This window comes from Nycticebus coucang, chromosome 1, assembly GCF_027406575.1.
Source record: "Nycticebus coucang isolate mNycCou1 chromosome 1, mNycCou1.pri, whole genome shotgun sequence".
NCBI lineage: Eukaryota > Metazoa > Chordata > Mammalia > Primates > Lorisidae > Nycticebus > Nycticebus coucang.
This window is the reverse complement of record NC_069780.1, coordinates 85,171,424-85,197,018: the sequence shown is the minus strand read 5'-3', so window position 1 is coordinate 85,197,018 and position 25,595 is coordinate 85,171,424. Positions and strand designations below refer to the sequence as shown.

The following is a 25,595-nucleotide window of genomic DNA, read 5'->3' as shown; positions in this document are numbered from 1 at the left end:
TTCAGCCAGACCATGCAGAGTGAAGGCGGGGGGGCTCACACCACTCTCCTGGCTCCACAGGGGATGGAACTCTCTCTGGAAGGGTGTGGTCTGGTCTCATCCCACCTCCTTCCCTCACACTTCCTTAGACCTCTGTGTTTCCAGTTTACTCAAAGAAGCAGAGAGTAGAGGTTACAAATCGGGATAGCGCAGACAGAGAGGAAACCAAGTCCAGGATGGATGGTAATGGGAAGACTGCCACGGAAACTGCTCTTTTGTATTAGTAACTCTCAAGATTAATGTCAATTAATACATAAACAAAACACCTCTGTAGACCTACTGTACACACACACACAGACACACACACAATTTCCTCATCACAATAAGGAATTAGGATAGAGTGGATTAATTTGACTCTGATGCCAGAGACAGGTCTTTGATGGGGGCCAGTTGACTCGTCTGATTCACTATCATCCTCAGCACTAACAGAGGCCACTCTCGTCAGAGGTGCCAATAGTGACAGTCAGCGCCCTCAGCCTCGCCAAGGGGAGAGCAACTTAATTCAACTCCTGTCTTTCTCTTTCTCTCTCTCTCTCTCTTCACACACACACATACACACCCGGCTTTAGATTTCCCAACATCTTTTTCTTAGTTTTGAAGAGTGCAGTCTTAACCTGGGTACTGGCACTAATGCAGAATAGGCACTCCATACATTTTTGTTCAAAGAATAAATACACTCAGGTGATTCCCTAACATACTTTGTGAATTAGAAATTGATGTAATTATGTAAATTAAAAAAGGGGGCTTCAATTATAAGCACTCTGCAATTTAATTATGTGAATTGCTAAGTCCTATTTTATTACCTACATAGACTGAAGACTGATATTCTCGGGGAGTAGAAGTGATTGTTCTCCTTCAAAGTTAAGGATCTGCCCAAACTGTCCAGTTTCTTAGAGAAAAACACTGACTGTCCCTGGGCAATAGCAATAGCTTGCCTTTATCAGAGGTGATTGTTAACCCCTGGGAAGAGCATACTAACATCCTTTCCACAGCAAGTTTTTAACTTTGATATCCTGAGTAGCTGCTAAGATAATAGACCATTTCATTCTTCATATGGGAGTAGCTATTCACTATAAATTACTGTGGTTTCATTCCCTGCTTTAGTATCACTGTAGACATACAGTAAAAACTGGTAAAAATATAATGTCTATCTAGCTTAAAAGTGAAATATTCTAAAAAATATTCTCAAAGTGTAACAGATATCAGATATAAAACAGCATCAGAGGCTGAGTGCCATGGCTCATGCCTATAATTCTAACACTCTGGGAGGCAGAGGCGGGGGTGGAGGGCTGGCGGGGGATTGCTTAAGCCCAGGAGTTCCAGACCAGCCCGTGCAAGAGTGAGATAAGACCCGGTCTCTGAGAACAACTAGCCAGGCATGGTGGTGGGCACCTATAGTCCAGCTATTTTGGAAGCTGAGGCGAGAGGATCACTGAGCCCAGGAGTTAGAGGTTGCTGTGAGCTATGACATCACTGCACTCTAGCCTGGGGCAACAGAGTGAGACTCTGTCTCAATTAAAAAAAAAAAAAGAAAAGAAAGAAAGAAACAAAAAGAAAGAAAAGAAAAGAAAGGAAAGGAAAGAAAAGAAAAAAAAAGAAAGAAAAGAAAAAAGAGCATCAGAAGTACAAAAACATCCAACTGAGGGCATAAAAATTAAAGAGAATAATTTAACTCTTTCACACAAAAGGTGCTTGGAATTCAGATTAGGTCCTTGTAGGGGTACATTGTTGACTTTTAAATACAGTAGAACCTCCTCCCTGCACTGACCACCTCCTTAAATTGACCTAATCTTCAGAGACCAGCCATGCACCGTGTGTACGTGACAGCACAGTAGGCCTAGTTCCTTATGTTGTCCACCTCCAGATGTTGACCAGTTTGTCACCATCCTTTGGGTGGTCAACTTACAGAGGCTCTCCTGTATGCATCTTCAAGGATTCCTGTAATGTTATATACCTGACAGGACCTGAGAGGCATAAAGATAAAGGCTTTGCTTTTGTTTTCTTCTTTAGAGCTTAGAGAGTTTTGTCTTGTTTCTAACAACAATACTCTAAAAATATTCTTATCAGATTTTGGTTTTAGTATTTGCTTCATGACTCTTTCCTAAACTGGTTGCCAAGTAAAGTATTTAAAACATATCCTTCAGCTGTCAAGAGGCAATTAGGCATCTTACATACAACAGTAAGTACCACCGAACATCACTTAAATTTTGTCTGTAGACCAATTTCTAAGTTTTTTTTTTTGAGTGTGTTGTTTTTAACTCTAGAAAGGTTAATACTTAACTCTTTTCTTTCAACTTGGCCCTCTCTTTCAATACTTGTGATTTTTATCTTAGTCATTTTATAAGATAGAAAAGAGCAGTCATTTCTAACGTATTAAAATTATTACTTTATAGGAAAATTTCCCAACTGATATTAATTACATATGTTTCAGAAATATGGGACATGTGCTGTCATGCTTTTTTATCTTATTTATTGCCTATTTTTTTACATAAATAATTGGCCAAACTTTAGAACCTACTCTGAAAATTCTATAAAGAGATTCCCTGGGATTTTATAGGGATCACACTGGATACAACTGGGGAGAACCACCCAGTTATAATGGTGAGTTCGTTGTTTCATCAGGAATGGGGTGAGCCTCCCCATTTCCTCTGATCTTTTACATCTCCAGTAAATTTTTACAGTAAAGTAAAATATAACATTTTATAAGTCTAATACATGATTCAACTTTATTTTTAGATTTGTGTAATGTTTGCAGTCATCATTAATAGCATCTTCCTATTATTAATTAGTTGAGGGTGATATATTAGAAAACTGTTTATTTTATATTTACCTGATAACCCAAATGTTACTAAATGATCTTATTGGACTTTAAGATTTTTCAGCTGACTCTCCTACATTTTTAAAAATTTTATTTGCAAATGATAATTTTCTCATTTATTTTCCTATTATATATTTGTTCCTTTCATTTCTTCATCTTATCTTTTTAAATTAGCTAGAACTATAGAAAATATTCAGTAGTAGTGGTAACTAAGTAAACTTGGACTTCCAGAGAACTCTTATTTTCACCTTAGGTATATATTTGCCACTGCGTTTGATAGATGTCCTGTACCAGCTAAAGCTTCCTTTTATTTCTAGTTTATTAGGAGGTTAACATACGATCTATGATCATATCCTTTTCTTCTGTTTCTCTAATATGGCAGTAAATAACATTATTTATTTTATGTATTATGTACCATCCTTGCATTCCTGAATTAAACCTTTACTTGGTTCATGTAAATTAGTCTTAAAAATTACTTATTTACCTGGTCTGAGATTTCTTTTAAGAGATGTCTTTAGGGAAAAAAAATCTTCTGAATATCTTTAGTATTCTTTTAAAAGACTTTGAAAAATTAAATCTAGGCCAGTTGGTTAGGGATTTTGTTTTTAAAGAGTTCTTTTCTGCAGCTAAGAGGATTTTTAATTCACTTGATATTATTGTAGTGGTGAACCAAATAATTTTCATATATTTCATGCTTTAATATAAATCTGGGAATTATATTATCATATTATGGCTGTTCAAATCAAAATATTTCACTTAGAATGGTTGAAATGAATGATATTTTAAATCTAAAATTCAGTATTAGTTTTAAAGGTCAGCTAGGAATACATTGACTTTATGATTCCCAGAAATTAGGAGTGGTGATCTAAAAACCCAGAATTATTTGCTATTATAGTTGGATATCAACACAGAAATGAGAGTGTCTATGGCTCCTTGACAGAGAGTTATTGGTTCTCTGTTGTGTTTAATAAAAACTCATACAAAATACTAATTACAGATATTCTTCAAGTGGAGATTTTTCCCACAAAAAAAGTAACTGGGAAGAGTTCTAAAGCATGATTTAAAAAATTTGGTTAATTAATTTTTTCTTTTTCTTTTTTTCTTAGAGACAATGTCTGGCTATGTTGCCCAGACTGGACTCGAACTCCTGTGCTCAAGTGATGTCCCCATCATAGCCTCCCTCTAGAGTAGGTGGGAGGCACACACCACTGCCCTGGCTAAAAACGGAGACACTCTCTGATTTGTGCATTTTATTTTCTATTGCAGTTTGGGCTAGGTCATATGATGCTCACCCCCGAAACCGACTGAGCATTTCCTGTATTCTGGGCACTGTTCTGAGCACCTTACTGCTCTCGGTGTGTTTATCCCCATTTTTCAGATGAGGACTGTATGTGGAGAGGTGAAGAGACTTGGTCAGGTTCATGCAGTTAGTTTGTGACAGAGCTAGGAATTGAACTCAGTGTGACACCCGATCCCATACTTGGTTTATCCTTTTAGAATCGGGTTCTTGCTATGGTGTCTAGGCTGGTCTCAAACTCCTGGGCCCCAGTGATCCTCCAGTTTCAGCCTCCCACACAGCAGGGCCTACAGGCACCCACCATCGCACCCAGCAAAGCAATTTTTAGTGAAAATACATGCACGTGCAATTGACAAGAACTGTCGGATGAATGGAACTGTAAATCCCCATCATTAATATTTGGAAGGGTCATGGAAATAACCACTTGTTACCATACTGTTTTCCTATAAAGTTGCTGGTTTGACCTGGAAGCCTCTGGGAGGCATAGGGACCAATATAAAGTTCTAGTCCCAAATTCCCTTCACCTCAAGGAATATTTGAAACTTAAGGATAAAAAATATTTCCTCTTGTTTATCTATTATATTTTCCTCTAAACAAATTTCCCTTCTTCACATTTTTAAGGCTATTTATCTAAAATTACTTCAGGGAGATTAAAGTCACCTAAAGCATTCTTTCCTTGGAGGTGAGGGTAAAGAGAGTCATAATGTTTCATAATAATTATCATGGCACCAGCATTTTTTTTTTTTGCCTAATTACATAGGTATTATAACATTTTGAACATTTTATGTGTCCAAACCATTCATGTGTTATCTGCTCTTGGCTTAGGCCTCACACGTGGTTTTTAGAACATTATGCAAACATAATGTCAAACACTTTTCTTACTTGGATCTATTTCTACTTTCTAAATCTTCCTTTTATTGTACATACCTGTATTTCCTTAAATATGAAGACACCCCACAATGCAGCTATTAATCCTGGACCCTTAAATAAAAATGAGAACTTTAATTAATTAAATTTGTACATTAGAGTACAATTGTACTCTATGTAAATCTAGTAAATTGGAGATAATATAAAAATATTTTCAGGGAAAACTACCCATGATCTCAACTCTAAATTCCACGGTAAGCTAAACTTTAAGTAACATGAAGTGAAAAACACTTTTTGGGTTTTTTTTGTCATTATTTTCATTTTTATTATTTTGATGATGCTATATTTTGTGCCACAGAATACTTTAATGTGATATATTTATATTAAATCATTTTCATGAGCAAACAGTTTATTTTTTCTATTGATGTAGTTCCTTAGGATACTAGACGTGAGATTAATGAGAAAAAGTGTATGAACATTCTTGAGCATGAGAATCTCAGAACTGAAACAATTCTGTCATGTTTTTGGAGGCCGGATAAATAATATGGACATGGAAGCAGCTTAAGAAAAAATGTAACTGATACTACTGTCAAGCAATTAGCATTAAACTCTAATGAATGCTTAAGGAAGCTTTGTGGGAATATAAAAAAAGCCAAGTAAGAAAAATCACAACAAGGGTTACTGGCCAGGAGACAAGACAGAATGAACTATAGGGGACAAAAGAAATGAGAAAAAATGGGTGAAGAAAAAAGCTGATTCTGCATCTTGACAACTTTGAGCTATTCAAGTTTGGTGCTAATTTTTTTTTTTTTAGCTAAGAAGGAAAAAATATTGAGATTTGGATTAATCATGGTGTTTGTAGAAAAGGTGTATTGTATCAGACCCCTTTCAAGTCTCACGGGTCTCTGCAAGTGTTTTAAATAAAAGATTCCAAAATCTTTCTTCCCCTTCTCCACTACTCCAACTGTCTAAATGGCGAGGTCAACAAAGTTTGATTCCACTCCCGGCGTGGAAGTGAGGCAGTAAAAATACGTTTCTCTCTCTGTTTATCAGCAGCTGGAAAGTCAACAGCAAAGGAGCCACAGAAATAGGTCAAAGGAACAGCCTTGTGTCAATGATGTCAGGTCCTGAAGCCTTAAAATCCAAATCAAACGAGAAGCATAAGGGTCTTTAAGGCTTTCACTTTTTTTTAATGCAAAATGGGAGGAAATAATAGCATAGGGGTATGATATTAAAGTTAAGGACATTTTTATCCTTTTTAATCTGAAAATTCATTTTCAGAGAACATGGTAGAAGACAATATCACAAGATTATCACTGACCTTTGAAACTTTTTGTCTGGTGACGTTCAAAAATCAGTTTAGGCACGGCCTAAATGTTACTATGAAGAGTAATGATGGTAGGGGACCCGGTGCTTTGCTAAAAGAAATGCATGCACAGGTCTTAGCTCTTTGATTCAAGCCAAGAAGAGCCAACAAAGGAAGATAGGGGTTGAACTCTTTTGGCAATCGGGAGTCTATAGTTTCTTTTTGTAAACTAATATAAATTATGTGTGAATCAGCCTTTAAAAACAAGGTTAGCTTGATTGTATCTTGAGAAGCTGGACCTTCTGGATGAACTGATTCATTCAGCTTTCAGATTATCAGGGAAGACTTAGAAAAGAGGTAACATATGTCCTTGATCCTGCTAAGTCCTTCCTTCCCTTCCTTCCCTCCCTCCCTCCCTTTTCCCATTTTTGTGTGTTTTCTTTTTGTTTTTTAATTAAATGTTATTTGTCATTAAACAAAATTGATGCTGCTATCAAGGAACTTCTAGTCCATTGGATACATAGCTATGCAAATATTTTTATCTGAGAAGAACAGCGCTTCTGGGATTTAAAAACAGTACCCTTTTGGTAGAATAGTAATAAAATTGACCATGTTCATAATTGTTGAGTACCGGTGATAGGTATGTTTGAAATTTTACATTAAGAAACTTAAAATCTATCAAAAAACAAAACAAAACAAAATAAAGAAAAATATAAGATCCCTGAGGGCGAGGACTGAATCTTTTCTGCATGTGGAAAGGATTGGCCATGGAAAAGTGACACAAATGAAATCAATCAAGAACTTAGTAGCAATAGAGACCTATTCATTTATCTCACCCAAATACCTGTCCTTTCCTGATAACAACCTGCGAGAAACTGGTGAGCAAGGTGCACTTGTTGAGTGACGAGGTTCTGCTTACATTACAGTTTTTTGAGAATAATCTTTGATGAGTAGGCCTCTAGAAGCCACGATAACCACTTTCCTTTACCCTCTGCCCACACCATCTACCTTGATGATTTCTCTTCTCTAAATTAGGCTCTAACATTTTGTCCACAGTCTTTACAATAACTAAAAACAAGAAACAATGGTGGGAAAATCATTTCTCTCTCTACCATAAATTTCTTGTGAAGAACATAATTCATTTGTTGTTCAATATTTCCTTTAAAAGGCCCTATAGGATAAATCCTACTAAGAATTTAGTGCAAGAAAAGAGCTGGTCTATTCCGAGGAAATATTATGTTACCAGTTAATAAGAATTAGCTACCCCATTATATTACCCTTCTGGAAGCGCAACATCAAAATTAATGTTAATCACAGCAACTATTTTCCCTTTATGCTATTTTCTCCCCGTCTCATCTTTGGTTTTAATTTTCTATTTGTGTTTGCGATTGTTTTGTGTAACTTTATTGTATCAGTGTATTTTACATATAATTGGTTCAAACCCTTTTTGGGTTTTGGAGAATCCACATTTGTTCAAGAATGTAATTTAGTTAAAAGAAAAAAATCACTGTCATAGGATAAAGATAAAAGTTTGTTTTATGTAAATAATGAATGATCTATTTTAGTAAATATTACTCTTTATGCAGTGGAATTTAATCCCATCAAATAATGTCTGCATTTATAGCTAAGGAACATCTCATGCACCCTTTTCTTCATGAATTTGATTTTACCATTTAACAAGTAAACTTTATGTCCCTTTGCTAGTTAGATATATTTTTTTGTCACTTCCAACATTAAATATCCTTGAGAAACGGGGGAACAAATTCCTTCTTGGAAAGAATTTGGGTTGGATCTTTTGCCAGTCCCATTCTTAGGATTTTGGACCTGAAGAAATTTGGTACAACTTGCTCCATCTTCCCTCAGCAGGGATTAAAAGTATCAAAATGTGAGTGCTTTATACAGAAACTTTTACTGTTTGAATCTAGTTGCATTCAAAAGCTAACATCTTATGAACAGAGGTACTGTCAAAAATGCACTGCTTGAAACCTGAAGTTTATATCAAATGTTTATGCAAGGCGTTTTAGATTAGACCAGGTGTTTCCAAAAAAAATCAGTTCTCTAGGTTTGCACAAGTGTGCTGCTAAAATGTTTAGGCAAATTTTGTTTGTCGTGATGATTTAGGAAGCCCGACATGCAGCTGAACAACTGGTCAGCAGTCTGCAATATCTAGAGTAGACATATGAGCCCAGCATGATCCCAACATCATGACAAACCTGAGTCAGACTCTCCTTTGGAGGCCATGCTGACAGCAGAAAGCAGCATTGTGTACCAGAAACTTTGCATTTAGAAGTCTGCTGATTTTCACTAGCTGTGTGATTTTAGACAATGCTCTTAGCTACTGCCTCAGTTCTCTCATCTTTCAGAGTGGAGATAATCCTACCCATCTTATCCTGCCTATGTAAAGAAAAATTGCTTGTTTTTATGTTACCTAACTATGCTTTACATAATTGGTACCTGAAAAATTAGATGAAGCAAGTTGTACTAAGTCTGCCATAATAAATGGCATCATCTGGGGACAATACTGTGCTTTGGTGCTGTCTCAAAGTTTTCCTTAAAAACAATGAAGGATCATCTCAAGAAGAGTCTGAAGAAGTATCTTTTCATCTCACAAGATTGTCATGAGATTCAACTGTGATGATATACATAAAATCATTTTTATATTTGTAAATTATCTAAGATTACTATTACTGTAAATAGCGAATTATAATGTGCCCAAGATGACTTAGGCAAAATGAGAAAATAACAAACTGTAGGGATATTAAAGATTAAGGATTAACAAACCTGCTAAAGTGAAGTTAGAGATGTTGCTTGGCATCAAAGACCTGAAGATCAGAGAATGTCAGTATATCTACCCAAATGTATTGATTTACTACTAAGAAGTAAAACCCCACAACAGTCACTAAAGCGATTCACTGAGAGTGCTTCAGAAAAACTAGATTTACATTTATAAAAACAGAAATTTGTAACCATAGTTCAGCTACTTACGGCAGTGATTATGGGAAAGCTGACCACAGCACTTAGAGAGTGATTAGCTATGAACCAGCAGCAGGCAGCTATGGCCCAGAGTATCCCGGACAGGAATCCTGAAACACACACAGACAGTACCCATCTGCAAACCGTGTGCCTCTCCCGACAAATTCACCCTTTCAAGTGCACATATAAATATATTCCTATCATTACTGTTGTCCAATGTGGGTTTTTAAGTATTTTATGGTTGTTTATGAAACCAGATGATTTCCTGTTCTTGACTTCTATGGGTAAATAATCAAGTCTTTCACTTTACTGACATTAAAAGTACTCAAAGTACTAGCAGAGGTGGAGACTGGACAGTGGAAAGGAGCCTAGGAAAGAAACAGGGTCTAAATATTCTCTGCGAAAACCATTTACTCCAAACCATAGCCATAAAGTGAGATTCAGAGTGATGCCATAGCTAAAGGAAAATGCCCGAAAATACGGAAGCAAGGCATTCAGTAAATAGCCTACCATTTTCTGTGAGGTGACACACTTTACAGTGAATCAGTCAGGCATTCAAAATGAATCTGTGACTTACGCTTTATTCTTTAAAACATTTTACCTGTGGACCTAAATTCCAAATTAAACTATAGCAAATTCCTAGCATGAGCATTTTTTTCTTTCCATAACCAATGCCTAATGGATTAACGCCAAAAGCATGTGTATTTAATGTACATTTTTTTTTTTTTAATTCTCTAACAGTCTCTTCTTATTTTGTGGAGAAACTTTTCCCAACTGACTGTAAACTCGTATCCATTGATATTCTTTTTTAAAAGAGTCACAAGAGCTTGATTTTAATATAAATCCTTAGGTAGTGAAAAAGATATAGTAAAGACTGATGATTAATATAGAAGATTTGGGACAAAGGCAAAGATCTTAGATTGGACCACAGTTTATATCCAGTTTCATGGGTTTTAAATACTTCTTATTTGGTGATGAGCTGGGGCAAAGTAACCAAGGTAATAATGAATGAACACACACACTCACACACTCGCACACCTAGTCTGGCTCGGTTTCCAACAGAGAATTATTCAAGCTAAATGAGTAGCGGATGATACTTTCACACAATAAGATGATTTTCTGCAATAAATATTCTTACCTGGTAAAACTGCCTCAGGATATAGTCTAGGACTATTTTTCATGGCTACACAGTAGGCTAGAAAGTAAACTGTACTTGTAAGAAAGATGCCGCTGAAGTGTGCAAAAATGTAGTCTAAATCTGAAAATACAGATTACAAAACTCTCAGACACCATTTTTAATCATTTCCCAGTATATTTAGATTTCTGAAAATAAAATAGATTCATGAAAATTAACCTTAAAAGTAAAGAAACCATCAATTGTACTTAATCATCTTAGGTTTCTACATTTTTCCAATATAGAAATATATTTTAATTAATATATTTAAAATCTAGAAATATTAAGTAGTAAATTAGTTATGATAAATCTAAAAGGCTAGTTTTTATAATCATCTGGGAACACTGAGGCACAATAAGTTATGTAACGATGATGTTTGATACTTGCCTTTTCAGAATAGATATTCAGACTAAATTTTATTAATGAGTGTAGCGATTATAGCAAATCTCTGGTTTGAGGGCAGTGGGGATGTAGGTAAAAAAAGTTGGGGGGAGTTGATTTTATATGGTTTATTGATCAATCCAGAGACCAGCATCTTGGTGGCAAAATGACAGTCACAGAGAAGGACATCTGGGACGTTATTCCAATGAGGGTTTTATTCAGTTGTTTATTACAAACCTAAGTCCATGAGGGACTGAATAATTCATGATGGTGTCCCAATCCCCGAAAAGCCCTAACTCCACTGACAGTTTAAGCAGATGGTCCTCTGGCCACACAGATGGGTACACAACAGGCTGTTGGCTGGGAAACTTACACTGGACGTAATGTTTCTGTCACTTGAAATTTTGATAAGAACAAGTGGCCATATTGATGGAGGAAAGCTTGAAAGACAGAGAGTTTGTCTATTCTTTTAAATCTTAATTCTTACTTCTGGATCATATCAGAATAGTACATTGTATAGGGACTACCACAAAAGATAACAAAACATAGCAATTAAATGCATGGACCATGTTAAGTACAAATCCTCCTTCCACTACTCACTAATTTCTGGGCATGGACAAATCATTTCTCAATTGTGAAACTAAGAAAATAATGGTATCAGTCGCTATAAGGGCTAACTGAGTTCAGTTTTTGTAAAGTACTTAGGATACAAGACATACTACATGTGTGTTTGTTAAATAAATAAAATTTAAAAAATCACTCTAGAATAAACTGGAACAAAGTTCCCTATCACATTACGTTCAGAGTTGCCATAAGCTAGATGCCTGAGAACTCATTGTTCTTTTCATTTAAAGAGATTTTGGAGGACATTGTTTATTATGTCCCAGGACCAAGAACAACTGTACTCCTGAACAGTTACTTGCTTTTATCTTATGCTCATTGAATCGTGGGACCCATGTGATTTCCCTTGTGGCTACAAGAAACCTATGAGCCAAATTTATAGCTCATTTCTAGCAAGTATGCAAGTGTGGTGCCAAGTTTTTAGATTCGTTCCTGGTTCCTTTTATTTTTCCCATTCTTGTTTTTCCTTCTCTTTTAATTTTTTTGTATGTTATTCTGTTTGTATCAGTTTTTATTCTTTTATAAAAATACAAAAGAGCGTTTGTATTAATCTTAACAAAAGAAAGAAGTAAGAAAAAAAATATGGTTTGAGTACTGTGTATAAGGGCTAAATAGTAAATAGAAGGAGGAAACTAGGGCATCTACTCAGAATATCTCCACTGTGAAAGCTGAGTTCATATTTCAACTTCTTCATCAATCTTTCATGACTTTTGCCCTCCAAACTTCTCCCTTATCTGAACACAGAGTGCATTAATTTTTCTGTGCCATCTGATCTAGAGCTTTATTTCATCAATAATTTCATTCTCTTATCATTTCCTGGGTATAAGCCATGTTTCAACTTAATTATGGGACCCCCAAAGTAAACAATCCCTCTTCTCCTTTTGAGCATGTACAAGGCTAATAGACGTAGTGCTGAGTTTACTCCTGAGAGATTAATTCCAGCTAGAAAATGAGATAGTAACAGGAAGGATTGGGTTGGGTCTTCCAATTTGCTACTCCGTGCTTGAAAAATAGTATCTTCTGACTAAATAGCTACACTTTGACCTTTACTAAGGCTATACTTTGACCTTTACTTGATTTTAAAGTTCTATGTACTACATTTTAGCCTTTCATAAAAGAGCAAAAGAATACGTAATTTCCCAGACATCGTCTAACTAGAAAATAATCTCCAAATATTATCGGAAAGCCAGAAACCACCTGTTAAGATGCAAGTAGCTGAAATGAATCCCAACCAGAATTAATTGCGATTATACATTAAAGATCATACAAAAAACTCCTTTATTTCTATTAGTCTTCATTGCCTTTCTTATTCAACACTTAGAATGAAAAGGTAAGAGCCAATCTACATATTAATGTTTACTATTACCACAATTCTTATGGTCATAAAAATAAATATTAAGGACTTTATAAAGTGAAATTAGCTTTACTCTCACCATATTGGCTTGCCCCAGCGTACACACTGTCATTTCTTTTGCTGTGGTCCTTGATATAAATGATTGGCACAAATGTTGACCCATAGAGTACTCCAGATATCACTGCAAGACTGCAGCCCCTTAAAAGGCAAATAAATCACTATTAATCTTGGGCCAAAGCAATATTTCTGACAAACCCACAGATGAATCATAACTGAAGGATACTTCAAAATGCAAATCACAAGCAATTAAACTGAAAGTACCCATCTATCTTAGAGGGTAGCTTCAATCCTCCACTGACTAATTTTGGAAGTACATGATTTACGGAAGGTATAAGATTGTCACTGTAAGTCATCGTGACAGAGATGAGAGTATTTTACAGCCTACTTAAATAAACTTGGCTCTCTCATTAAGTTGTATGATATTTGTGGACTGACGCCAGGCACTGGTATTGGTGCACAGCTTCCCCAGGGGAGCACCTTGAAGGTGACCATGGTGATAGTCAGCAATGGGGCAGGTGGCACCTCTTCTAGGATGAGTTCCTGAACTTAACTGTCAGACCTCCTTTCCTAGGGAAAGCTTTACATGCTTGAGTCAAAAGAAGGTGTCACCACAAAAAAGTCATCCATTAGGAAATGTAAGCAATTAGCCATTATGTATTTCCTTGGCAGTCCAAAAAACAAAATTCCAAACATTCTGAAGGCTGGTGTTGAGCCTAACTCTCTGAGTCCATATGAAGGCAGTGGGGGTAGGACTCATATGGACACAGAATATTTCACTATATTTGACAATGAATGTCTTGGGATTATAAAATTATCTAAAAGATGGGCAGTGATATTCCCAGTGGAGGGTGCACACTTTGGATGGTGCAGTGTTAGAGAAACTCTGGCTCAATCTGACTAGGCCTGCTGACTGTGACTCCTTCTACAATGTCAGCTTTCACATTACCTTTTTTAATTTAGGTGCACAAGTTCTGCAAAATGAGGTTGCTTTTGTCTTTTACTTGTTGGTTAGAAATACTGCAAAGGCTTGGTTAACTGCTTGAAGCAGCTGAGCTCAAGGGCATCCATGCCTAAAATTCTCAGGAGTCAAAGAAAGATGGAGCTAAAAGATAAAGCTTGCATCACTATTTTCTTTTCTTCTTCTTCTTTTTTTTTTTTTGAGATAGAGTTGTACTACGTAGCCCTCCGTAGAGTGCTGTGGTGTCAGAGCTCACAGCAACCTCAAACTTTTGGGCTTAAGCGATTCTCTTGCCTCAGCCTCCCAAGTAGCTGGGACTACAGGCACCCGCCACAATGCCCTGCTATTTTTTTGTTGCAGTTGTCATTGTTGTTTAGCAGGCCCAGGATGGGTTCGAACCCGTCTATCTCCGTGTATGTGGCTGGTGCCCTAACTGCTGGGCTATGGGCTCTGAGCCTGCATCACCATTTTCTTCTTGAAATCAGGTGAGTATCACTTGACCCTGGCAATCCCTGTTTTAATCAAATATGAAATAACCAACAGAGAAAACCTCTACTTACACCAGACGGTAGTGTACTTTTGAAAGTTTATCCACCCAGGAACAGGGATCTTGGGATTCCTTGATTACCTGTTGGAAACATTGGCAAAAACAAAAACAAAAAGAGCATTTAGTTGATAAAACACACTGGCGATGAAAAGATTTCCAGTGTTTCTTTCTCCTCTCTCAAACGTGCTTTGATGCCTGTGCATATCACCTATGCGTTCTGGTGTCTCAGACTCAGTGGTTTCTGATCCAGTTCCTCTGTCCCTCAGAACAGTTTGGGAGCTGTTCATTTACAGCACTTCATTTAAAATTCTGAGTTTTGTATGTGACTACTTTGATATACTTTTCAAAACTAACAAAAAGTTACTAGCTCTTGTGTTTCATTGGCATATTTTAATAGTCTGCATAATCTGTAAAGACCTTAGAACCAAGAAAAACTCAGACCGACCTGCTATGGAATGCCTAAGATCAATAAGCATTTTTTTGTACTGATTATTTTTACCAAATAAGTCAATAAAACATTTCTGGCTGTGTCAAGATTAGCTTGGTATTCTAAATTAGGATAAATGATAAGCAAGTTCATGATACTTTTACTGTTGAGTGTACAGGTATCCCCCCTTATCTGGTTTCATTTTGTGTGGTTACAGTTACCTACTGTCAAACACAGTCCAATATTAAAGGAAAAATTCTGGAAACAAAAAGTTGATACATAAATTGTACGTTGTTTTGAGTCACACGAGTCCCTCACTGTCCCTCCTGGGATCGGATGTGAACCCTCCTTTGTCCACGTGTCCTCACTGTATAAGCTTCTCGCCCATTAGTCACTCAATAGCCATCGTTGTGATTCAGTCAAAAAGACTATAGATAATATTTATAAGGTTTGGTGTTATCTGCAGTTTCAGGCATCCACACAGAACACGTCCCCCATCAATAAGGGGACAACTGTAAACTTTTGTGCCTTTTAACTGAAGTATCCTTGCTGTTATAATCCTTTTGTAAGAGATGATTTTTGTTATGGGCTAAGCCAGATTTTCCTTGGGTGAGAATGCTTTCTCCCACTGTAAGGAGCTCACTCCGTACGGCTGTATGCCAGCCAATCACGCTGTTTATCTACTGAGTAAACCTAGTTTGCATCTATCCTTCCACCTTCCCTAGAAAAATCCAGTTAGCCTACTGTGTTGTATGTATTTTATCCTATTTTGTGCCTTTGTTTGAAGGGTGGCTGGTTGGGAGGTATCTGGATCCCTAGAGGCTAGGCGCCCAGAAGCCTTCTCCACCCCACCTCCTGCGTTCTCCCTGAAATACGTCCCTGATGAGCTATGCCTACAGGTTCATACACCTCTTCTCTCTGACACTTAAGCAAATTATTATTTAACTTGAGAGTCAATTAACTAAAATTTCAGTCATCTGAGTTGATAAAACATTTTGACAGGGAAGAAGGGAATGAGCAATGACTTTTGAAGTAAGAAGTAGAGGTAGGGCCATGCAGGGAGGCAGCACCCCAGTGGGGGCGTGGGACTCAGGGCACAGGGGTGGTGCTGGCCAGGCAGGTAGAGGGGTTCTGGAGACAGGGGAGGCTTGAGGCTGGGTTCGTTCAATGGGTGTTTGCCCTGAAATCACTTCTGCCTACGTATGTGCTGACACGCTGTATCAGGTTGTATGTGCTGACACACGATATCAGGTTCCTTTTCAAGGCTGCCCCTGTGTAACCCAGAATTGCCATTACAAACTACTACAGATTGATCCTTCAAGGTCAAAACAGTGACTCACTGCGTATGCTCTATCTTCACCTTTGAGAAAGACAGAATATAGCAGAAAAGAGAAACAGGGTGCACAGCGACTCCAGGCTGTGGCTGGAGTAGTGGCTCACCTCTCACTACTTCCTCTCCTCTGCTCGTCCCCCAGGCCTGCTTCAAAACCTCCTTCCTCCTCCTTTCTACAATTACTCTGACGGTTCACCACAGTAGGGAGGATTCCCCTACTGCAGAACTCTTCAAAGCATTCCAAAATATGGGCTCTTTTGTATATATACACACACGCGTACATTTTAGGAAAGAAAAAACTGTATTAAAATTGTAATACTCAAGTCATGTTTGCTGCAATGACAAGAGGTGCTTAAATGTCATCTTTTCTTATTGGTATATATTGACTATTACAATTTTAATAGCGTTTTCTCCTTTCTTAAAATGCATATACATTTTCTTTTTGGTACCCTTTGTGTGTGTGTGTCTATTTCCTAAAAGGGATCTTCCCTTAATAAAAATAAATAGACCTCTTTATTTGCTGAGGTCTGTGCTTGCTGAGTTTTACCGTGAAAATATTGATTGCCACATAAACCTTGGCATAATTGATTGCCACATAAAAATTGGCATAATATGCCAAGATATTTCATGCAGCCACGAAAGACTAGGTATATGTTCTCATCTATGTTTCAAATGTATGTATTTTCCTTTTATTTTAATTTTATGTTTCAAATCAAGTCATTTCTCATACTATACTTACATTCTCTGTCATTAACGGTGTGGTGTCCATGGAGCACGTGTTACTTGGTAGTTCACTTTTGATGAACAAAAATATGAAAGTACTGTAAAGAAAATGAATTTTAGTCATACTTATCATGGCACTGGTTTATATTAAGCCACATGCTTTTCAAGAGAAAAAGAAACTTAAATCTTTTTAAGTTTAAAGTTAACGTAAATTTAACAGTTTAAGTAAAAAGTAAACTAAAACTTAAACATTGTTCTAAGGATACAATGATTCTTCTAAATTGCCTCTTTAGTGAGCCTGCCTTTTCTTCAGAACTCCTGTTTTCATTTAAGTCTCTCATTTTCCTTAATTGCAACAGGTGAAAGGCTAAACTCATGAGTTCTCCCCCCAAAATCGAATCTTTCTCCTGCTTTTGTTGTTTCAGTCAATGGCCTCTTCTTTCTTTCTATCCCTGTTTAACTTTGGAATTACATCATAAAACAAATGAAATAAAAACTGAATTGAAATCATATTTTTCACTTATGTCAACAAGCCTCAAATGTTTAACAACATCCTCAGTTGGAAAACTTAAGGGCCTGGAACCCTTACAGGCTGCTGATGTGTGGGCAGAATCTATAACTCCCTCAGACGGGGATAGGGGCTGTCTAATGAAGCCACAGGTGTGTTCACCTTGACCTTCCTAGTCCTGCTCCCGGCCCACTAACACATGTACCCCAAACTTAGGTGAGGGACTTATATGATCATTCAATGAAGCACTGTGGAGTTACAGAAAAAAAGAACAATATGGAAAGATCTCCAGGATGTATTTTAAGGGACAAAAAACACACACACCTAAGCCTAACGCTCATGAACTATTCCCCCCACACTTTTTTTTTTTTTTTTTTTGTGGAACAGAGAATCTCTGTTGCCCTTGGTAGAGTGCTGTGGCTTCAGAGCTCACAGCAACCTCAAACTCTTGGGCCTAAGTGATCTTCTTGCCTCAGTCTCCTAGGTAGCTGGGATGACAGGTGTTTGCCACAATGCCCAGCTAGTTTTCCTCTTTGCTTTTAATCTCTCCCTCATAATGCACAGTTTTATATCCTGTATCTTTGCAACAAATGCTTCACTTACTGTTGAATTCAGAATCATGCAAATATGTTAAAACATGAAATTAAAAGAAACGAATAACTTTGGTATAATTGTCATAACCCTTTAAAGATGTTTTCTAGGAGATGTGCATGGTTCAACATTTAAAAGAAAATAAGAAATTTTCAAAGCATATATGAGGGTGAAATAGGATAGGTAGAATAGCGTATTCTTCTACCTACTAGGTTAAGAATAGTGTATACTACATGTTATTTTGGGCATAAAATTTAAAATTTCCTAGTTACCTTCCTTAGTTCCGTTTCTTACTTGCTTTAAAAACTTGACTGATCACATGTGAAATTTAACTCAGCTCACACATGAAATTTAACTTTCTTCCTTTTTTGGTTTTTGTTTTTGGTTTTTATGGCTCTCTATATTCTACTCCACCCAGCCAATCTCAACATAATTCCCTGTATGAACTTTCATCCCTCACCACTCCCTGCCCCAAGCTCTCTGTGACCCACCCCTCCCCAATCTTTCATAACCACTTGCTCTCGTTTGCTTTTCTTCCTTAGCTGGATGTACCTTCTACTTCCCATCCAAAGTAAAGGGAAGTCTGAAGTGGTAAAACCTTCCTCCAGGCCAGCCCTCCCTGTGTCTTTTTTTTAAGCTCACACAACCCCGAGAAAAGTTACCATGTAATCCAGACCATTTCCCACAATTCTGTGTGGTATTTTTTCTCTAAAGATTTTCTAATAGAAGATAATGTTGGGGCTCAGAAAATGATACCCCTAAGTATGGCATCTGCCATGCTGAGAAACCCAGGCATTATTTGGTTTCTCCCCTCAGCACCTGGGTCTTTTGGGTCTTCATTTCTGAAGGTGCCCATGTCATAGAAAACATTAAGTTTGGCTTTTTTATTGTTTACCTTTTGTTATGGGAGTGTCAGCCATAACCTTTATGATGGGTGAGGAAAAGTATCATACTTTACTAGCTCCATATTAGAAACAATGTCTTATATTTCCTTAAGGGTCCTTGAAGTACTTCATATTCAGTAAAACCGAATGCATATAAACCAAATTATTTGTATATATCTAAATGAGTTAAATGTATATATGTGAATATATACGTTACTTGTAAGGCTAATATTAGACATTGCAATTATATTTTATGCTCAAAATTACACAATAAAAACTCTCTATCTTGTATAGTGTGTTTTTCTAATAAGCAATAGGGAACAATACACTAGAAATACATGGAGGCCATCGACGAAGGTCCTTGATGTTTTTCTTAAACAACTACATGGTCTTCCAACAAATCACTTAACCTTTCTGACCCTTGACATTTTTCATCTAAAAAATGGGTATAGACCCTCCTCTCAGAGCAGCAGGTACCTGTGGGGAAGCCACGTAGTGATGTCTAGCCTGGGAAAGGTAACGTCTAGAAACAAAAATCTGTTTTTCCCTGTGAGGTAGGATGATAGCTGAAGCTGTGGGAGAAGCATAACCCTCCAGGGGAGGCAGGTCAGGTGAGAAGAAAAAGAAATAAAGAGCAGACTCTAAAGGATAATCTAAAGCACATTATTGTTTTAATTGAAAAGGAAATCTCCCTTTTTATAGGGAGTTCTAGGAGTTCTGACTTTATTGAAGCAATCCTTTAAGAATGTGTCTGAGATTGTTTCTTGGTGTCAGATTCATTTCTATACTCAAGTGCTCTCTCTCTCCTGAACCATGGGGCCTAGAAGACTTAAAAATACGTTTCCCCACCTCTAATGGCAGCTGAGTTCTGCCAATGGGAGGCACTTGCATAAGATGAAAAGGTGAGAGAAGCCACTTTGTTCTGTGGTGACTCCCATAGTTTCAGTAGCAGGGACAGGTCAGGGTAGGAGGCAACTATTTCAGCAGTGCCTGCTGCGGCGTGGGATCCAGGGTTACAGGTGGTGCTACTTTCCTTCTTTTGCTCCACTGGGTCTTGTAAACAATTCCCTGTGTTAAATCCCATGTGTTTAACGTACCTAGAGTGATTTTGGTTATGCCGACTGACTGACACCTCATATAACGCATAGAGAAAATATAAAGCTAGAAAGAGTCTAACCAATCCTTAAAAAACTGGACTACACAGAGGATAGGAGTGATAATTAGGAAAAGAAAAGCAGGACTCTAAACGAATACAACCACATTCCAAGTTTCTTTATGCTGACCACGAAGCTCCAAGTTTATTCAATGAATTTCAAACGACCTGATTGAAACGATAAAATGACAGATTCCAGAATTCCTCTCAGTAGAGAAATGGAAAAGGAACCAAGATACATTACAGGAAGAGATCACTGAATTTCTCTGCCACGGCTCAAGCTCCAAATCAAGCCTCAAGATTCCTCATATGCAGTGATTCGTTTAACAAAGGTGGGCAACAAGTGCCCAGAAAGAAAATGGTAATTGAACATATATAGTTATTAAGAATATTATAATTATAGTAAAAACTACCTAACAGAGCTTTCACCACATGCTTCACACTGTAAAAAGCACTAAACATATTTTATTTCATTTAATCCTCAAAATATCTTATGAGGTTGGTGTTATTACTACCCACTCTTTATAGAGAAAGAAACCAAGCCTTGGAGAAATGAAATGATTTGCCACGTCTCGTAGGTAGAAGTGCTAGAAAATGAATAATTGTAATTTTAAAGAATGTATTCTTTCTAAATGAAGAAATATGAAGAAAAACAGTGTCTGATAGACTGGTTTAACTTAGCCTTAAATTACCAGTAAGTCAAAACTAAAGCATGCTACGTTATAATTCTGGGTGTATACACATCTTTCTTGATAGAGATATTTGAAGTTAGAATTCTATATGGATTATATAAAATACATAAAATTGTCCGTAACCAAAAAAAAAAAAAAAAAAAAAAGAAGTATCAAGAATCTGTTATTTTAGAATAATTTATATTATTCCTTCTTCAACTGGCCTGGGATTACTCTCTTAGGCAACATTTCAATGACAGAGAGATTGTTCCCGAATGTGGCTGGGAAAAAGCCATCATTGCTAGAAGAAGGCAAATATACTGTGCTTTTCTAGAAGAATAAAAAGGTACTAAAATCTGTGTAGGCAATGCATCCATTATGTGGAGCAGTGACAGGAAATTCAAATGGCGCCCAGAGAGGAAAGGGGACCTAATTTAAGGTCTCCTAAATTCTGTTAGAATTTTATTGACCCAACACCACCACACAGATATCCAAAGTCATTTTCACCCTTATTCATGGAATGCACACACCTAGACACAGACACATCCAAAAATAAATACACAGGTGAGAAAGTGAGTGTCTAGCTGGGTTGAGAAAAATACGTGAGGAGACGGAGCAGTGACTGGTAAATTGGAGCAAAGATTCAAGGCTATTCCAAGGGAACCAAGAAGCCAGTAGAACATTTGTTTGCATAGCATGTTCTAGTTTGCAAAATAATATGCCATTTGATTCTAATGTATGAACTATATATTTTGATTCTCTACATATTATAGATAATGAAACAGAGCTGATTTCCCAGGGTCTCAGGGCTTTGTGAAAGCATATATTGTGAGAATAAGGTGGAGTCTGTCAAGCTGGGCAGACATGGTCTGGTCCCTTTAGGTGCTGCCTGACCTTCACCCTGGCTCCCATTCTTATGTTTTGTAAATCGAGCTCCCACCCTAATGATGTCTGTCTTCAGTAGGTTAGGTGGATTGAATTAGGAGATTAACTTTTGAATTAGAATGTTGTTAATTGTGAGTGATGTGTTCTGATTATTGTTTCAGATATGTTTTCAGACTTTAACATAGTCTTCACTTTGAACTTAAATGTATAAAACTATAATGTTCAAAATGAAAGAACAGAATAATCTTGGAGAGGCTACTCTCACTGTCCTTCAGAATCCCAGCCTTCTGACAAAGTTTGGTGGATCTATCCCCATCTCTGCTTATTGGCTGACAGTGACAGGCAGCCAGACCTTCTTTGTCCAGTATTTTTTGGATAGTTAAAGCTGGAGCTTTTGAGCCCAAGATCTGGCATTTTTTGTCCTCTAAAACCAGCGTGTCATTATAAGTGAAAAATCTAAAGAATAGTCATGAAGATTGTATGAAATGTGGTTAAAAAATATAAACCCATCAAGATCTTGAGAGAGCACGCTAAATAGTTGGAAGAACAGCTAAATTATGAGAAATGGCTGTTACCTTACTACTGAGAGCCCAGCGCCAAAGTAATTTAGCAGAGGTTTTGATACTTCTTCTGGATCCAGTCCAAACCAGCCAAACCTGAAAACTCAGAAATTCACATCCAATTAGATATTGTTGAAGTGTTTCATTGTAATGTTCCAGGGCATGGATTCAGGGCCAGATTCTGGATCCAATTCCTAGCTCTTCCACTTACTAGCTGTGACTCTGGGTAAGTGACTCATCTTCTCTGCACCTCAATTTCCCATGTTTAACACGGCATAATAATTGTACCTACCTTATAGGTTTGTTACAAAGATTAAAGAAGTTAGTGTATGTAAAAGTACTTCAAGTATCCCTTTGCTTAAGTCTGAAAAAGGAGGAAAAAATAGTTCAAATGACTACCTAAAGGCTAACTGGCTGCAATTTTGTATAGTATTTGAAATAGACTTTTAAAATAGTATCTTGGTTAATATCTCTTTGGCATTATCGTACATTCTTTATTTTTTCTTTTTTCATGTCCTGACATTGTCGTAATCATTATCAAGAATCACTAAGAACCATCCAGGGCCAAGAAAAAAATGACGGCAAGAAGGAAAAAGAAAAAGAAAGTAGTATTTATAAAAAGCACGGCAGGAACTGGGGACAGGATAAGAAAGTATTGGAGCTTAGGGAGCTAGTTTGTTTTGTTGTTTTGAGGTGGTTATAATGCTTTGATGAGCTCAAAAAAGTAAGGTGAGAATATCCCTGTCCATTCTACTCATTTTCCCAAACTTGAGTGTTAATTTTAATGTTGCCCACGGGCAGCACAATCCAATAGAAGTTTCTGTGCTGCAGAGACTGCTCTACATCTGCTACTTCGGTCAGATGTGGCTACCGAACACCCGAGATGCAGCCAGTGCAACTGAGGAAGTGAGTGTTTAATTTTATCAACATCTAATTGACTTAAACATAAATGGCCTCCTGTGGCATGTGGCTCCTCTACTGGACAGCACTACTCTAGCACTGGGGTTGGAAAACATTATCTTCAAGCGCCAGAGAGCAAGTATTTTAGGCCATGTATTCTCTTGCAACTACTCAATTCTGCTACTGTAGTATAGAGCAGCCACAGACAATACTTAAATGAATGGGTTTGGCTGTGTTCAATAAAACTTTATTTACAAACATAGCTGGGAAACTGGGCAGTGGTTTATGGATTTTGCTCCGAAGGGAAGAGTATGTGCTTTGGAACTAAAAGAGCTGGATTTGAATCCTAGCTTCTTAGCTCTGTGACCTTCGGGAAGTTACTCAACCCCTTTGTGTGTCTGCTGTCTTATAAGAGAGTGCTGACCGCCTATATTTGTGAAAAAGAAATGAGAATCATGTACATATGATGCATGGAACATGTTAAAGCAAATTGTCATACAAGACAAAGAGAAAAACATCATTTCCCTTTCTCCCTTCTTTTGTTTCCTAGGTATAGTTCTGTACTATATCTTGATTAAATATCTAGATCACTTACTGATCACCTAGGACAAATAATATCAAAAGTGGCATATTTTATTATATGTTTTACCAGCTATAACCTCTGTGAAAATAAGAATCATGTTATTCTCCTCAGTAAGCACTTGTCTTACCTAGAGTACACATACAGGGAATCTTAGTTGAAATAGCTTGACTTGTATTACCTTGAGCTTGCCCAGCCCATCAAGGAGTTAAATGATCCCCAGATTAAGATTCCAAGGCCTAAACCAATGGTTTTGATAATTGGGACGACAGTAATGTTCCCTGTAGATACAACATACAGAAGGAATGTGTTATTTCCAATACAAAAAAATGCATTTGTAAATAGAATTCATTTTCATTCTAACTTCAACTGAAGCTCCTGGGATTTGGATAAATTTACTAAAGCACAGTTCCTTATTTTTTAAATAAAATAACTGCTTTTTTGAGTATTAACTATACGATTATGGTTGTTAAAAGAACTAGGCTAAGGGAAAAATTCTACAAAGAAAAATATTGGTTAGCTCCTTGCCTACATGTACAGATGTTCCCCATTCTTGACATATCCTTGAATTCCATGACTCTTGCAGAAGCCGTCAGTGATAAAATTAGCAGTGACCATCCTCTGAGACTTGCCAACCACTGGCAGACTTCAGCCCTAACATGGGCCACATTTTCTCCTGTGTGCTGATTTGTCTTCCGGATTCCCACAATTCTTACCTTATGCTCTAGATCTAGAAGGCCACTAAGGGCCAAATCCATCAGGATTTTTACAGTCTGGCTTCACTCCTGCAATCTCCACTTAAAAGGTTTTCTCTTTAGACTTCCAAGAAGCCTTCATCTCCTGACTCCCCTCATGGTCTTCATTTTTTTCACTGACTGCTCTTTCTCATCATACCTTCTGGATTTAGGTGTCCCCTAAAGATTTTTCCTTGGACCCATTCCTCTTCTCGCAGTATTGTTCTTTATGTACTTGACCTAATTTCATGACTGCAGCTGTCAGCTTAGGCTCATGCTCTCAATGCGACTGCCCTATCCTGGACCCACTGCCGAGTTTTACTCCTGTGCTCCAAACTGCCAATAAGAACTCTCCCACCAGGACCTTCAAACTCAGAAGGTCCCAAACTGAACCCACCATTTTGATTTTCAAACACATTCTTTTCCCTATTTTCTCACAGGTCAACACCACTATCCTCCTCATCAACAAAAATAAAATCCCTAGGTCATTACACTCCTCCCTTTCCTCTGTGCCCCGCCTCCCACGTATCTAATCAGCTGTTCTGACCTGTAGCATCCCCATCTGTGACATTTCTCACATTTGACTCTTCCCCACAGACTCCCAGTGAAGCTGCTGAGTGAATGTAAATACCATGCAAGATGGATGGATGCACAGTCTGTTCCTCTCTCCCCGTTAAACCTGATAAACACTCATACTGGACTATGAGGTATAATGATGCACTTTCCAGTGAAAATTTTAAAGTGAACTCTTTTACTCTCTGACTCATGATCTTCAATAAATCATTTGATCCTCAGAGATTCAAAGTAAGCTGGTAACTGATACATTTTTAACATTTTAAAATTTGCTGTTAATAAAATTATTTATAAAGATATTTGATACTTGGAATTTCGTTGTTAAACAGAAAAAGCTCTCCTGGAGGGTATTTATAATTTCTGACTGGCCAAGCAAAAGTATATAATCTAGTTATACAATTTCAGGTGTTGGTAAGACAGAGAGAAAGTTTTTGTTTGCTTTTTTTTTCTGTTAACCAATCCTTTTGAAATGATGTTTGCCTACTTAAATCTTAAAAATGATATTAGTAAAAACTAATAAATATTTTCTGATAAACATTCTGAAAAAAGAACATATAAAATAATATGAGTTATGCTTGAACAGATGATGAATAACAGAAACATTTTTATTATAATAATTTTCTGCTATAAACTTATTAAGAGGAATAAAACATGTAATGCACAAAAATATTTATTGAA

The 25,595-nt window shown here is 37.1% G+C and overlaps 1 protein-coding gene across 1 annotated transcript in view; it reads right to left on the bottom strand.

Annotated features, from left to right (window-relative positions):
• The window catches only part of TMEM144 (transmembrane protein 144), a 36,592-nt gene that overhangs the window by 4,905 nt on the left and 6,092 nt on the right, over positions 1-25,595 (bottom strand). Inside the window, exons 5-12 of the mRNA XM_053583499.1 lie at positions 23,792-23,891; positions 22,146-22,226; positions 16,895-16,976; positions 14,409-14,476; positions 12,910-13,028; positions 10,439-10,558; positions 9,313-9,410; positions 5,082-5,135 (exon numbers count right to left, since the gene is read on the bottom strand). Coding sequence (XP_053439474.1) covers positions 5,082-5,135; positions 9,313-9,410; positions 10,439-10,558; positions 12,910-13,028; positions 14,409-14,476; positions 16,895-16,976; positions 22,146-22,226; positions 23,792-23,891 — 722 coding nt within the window. The remainder of the gene's footprint in view (positions 1-5,081; positions 5,136-9,312; positions 9,411-10,438; positions 10,559-12,909; positions 13,029-14,408; positions 14,477-16,894; positions 16,977-22,145; positions 22,227-23,791; positions 23,892-25,595) is intronic.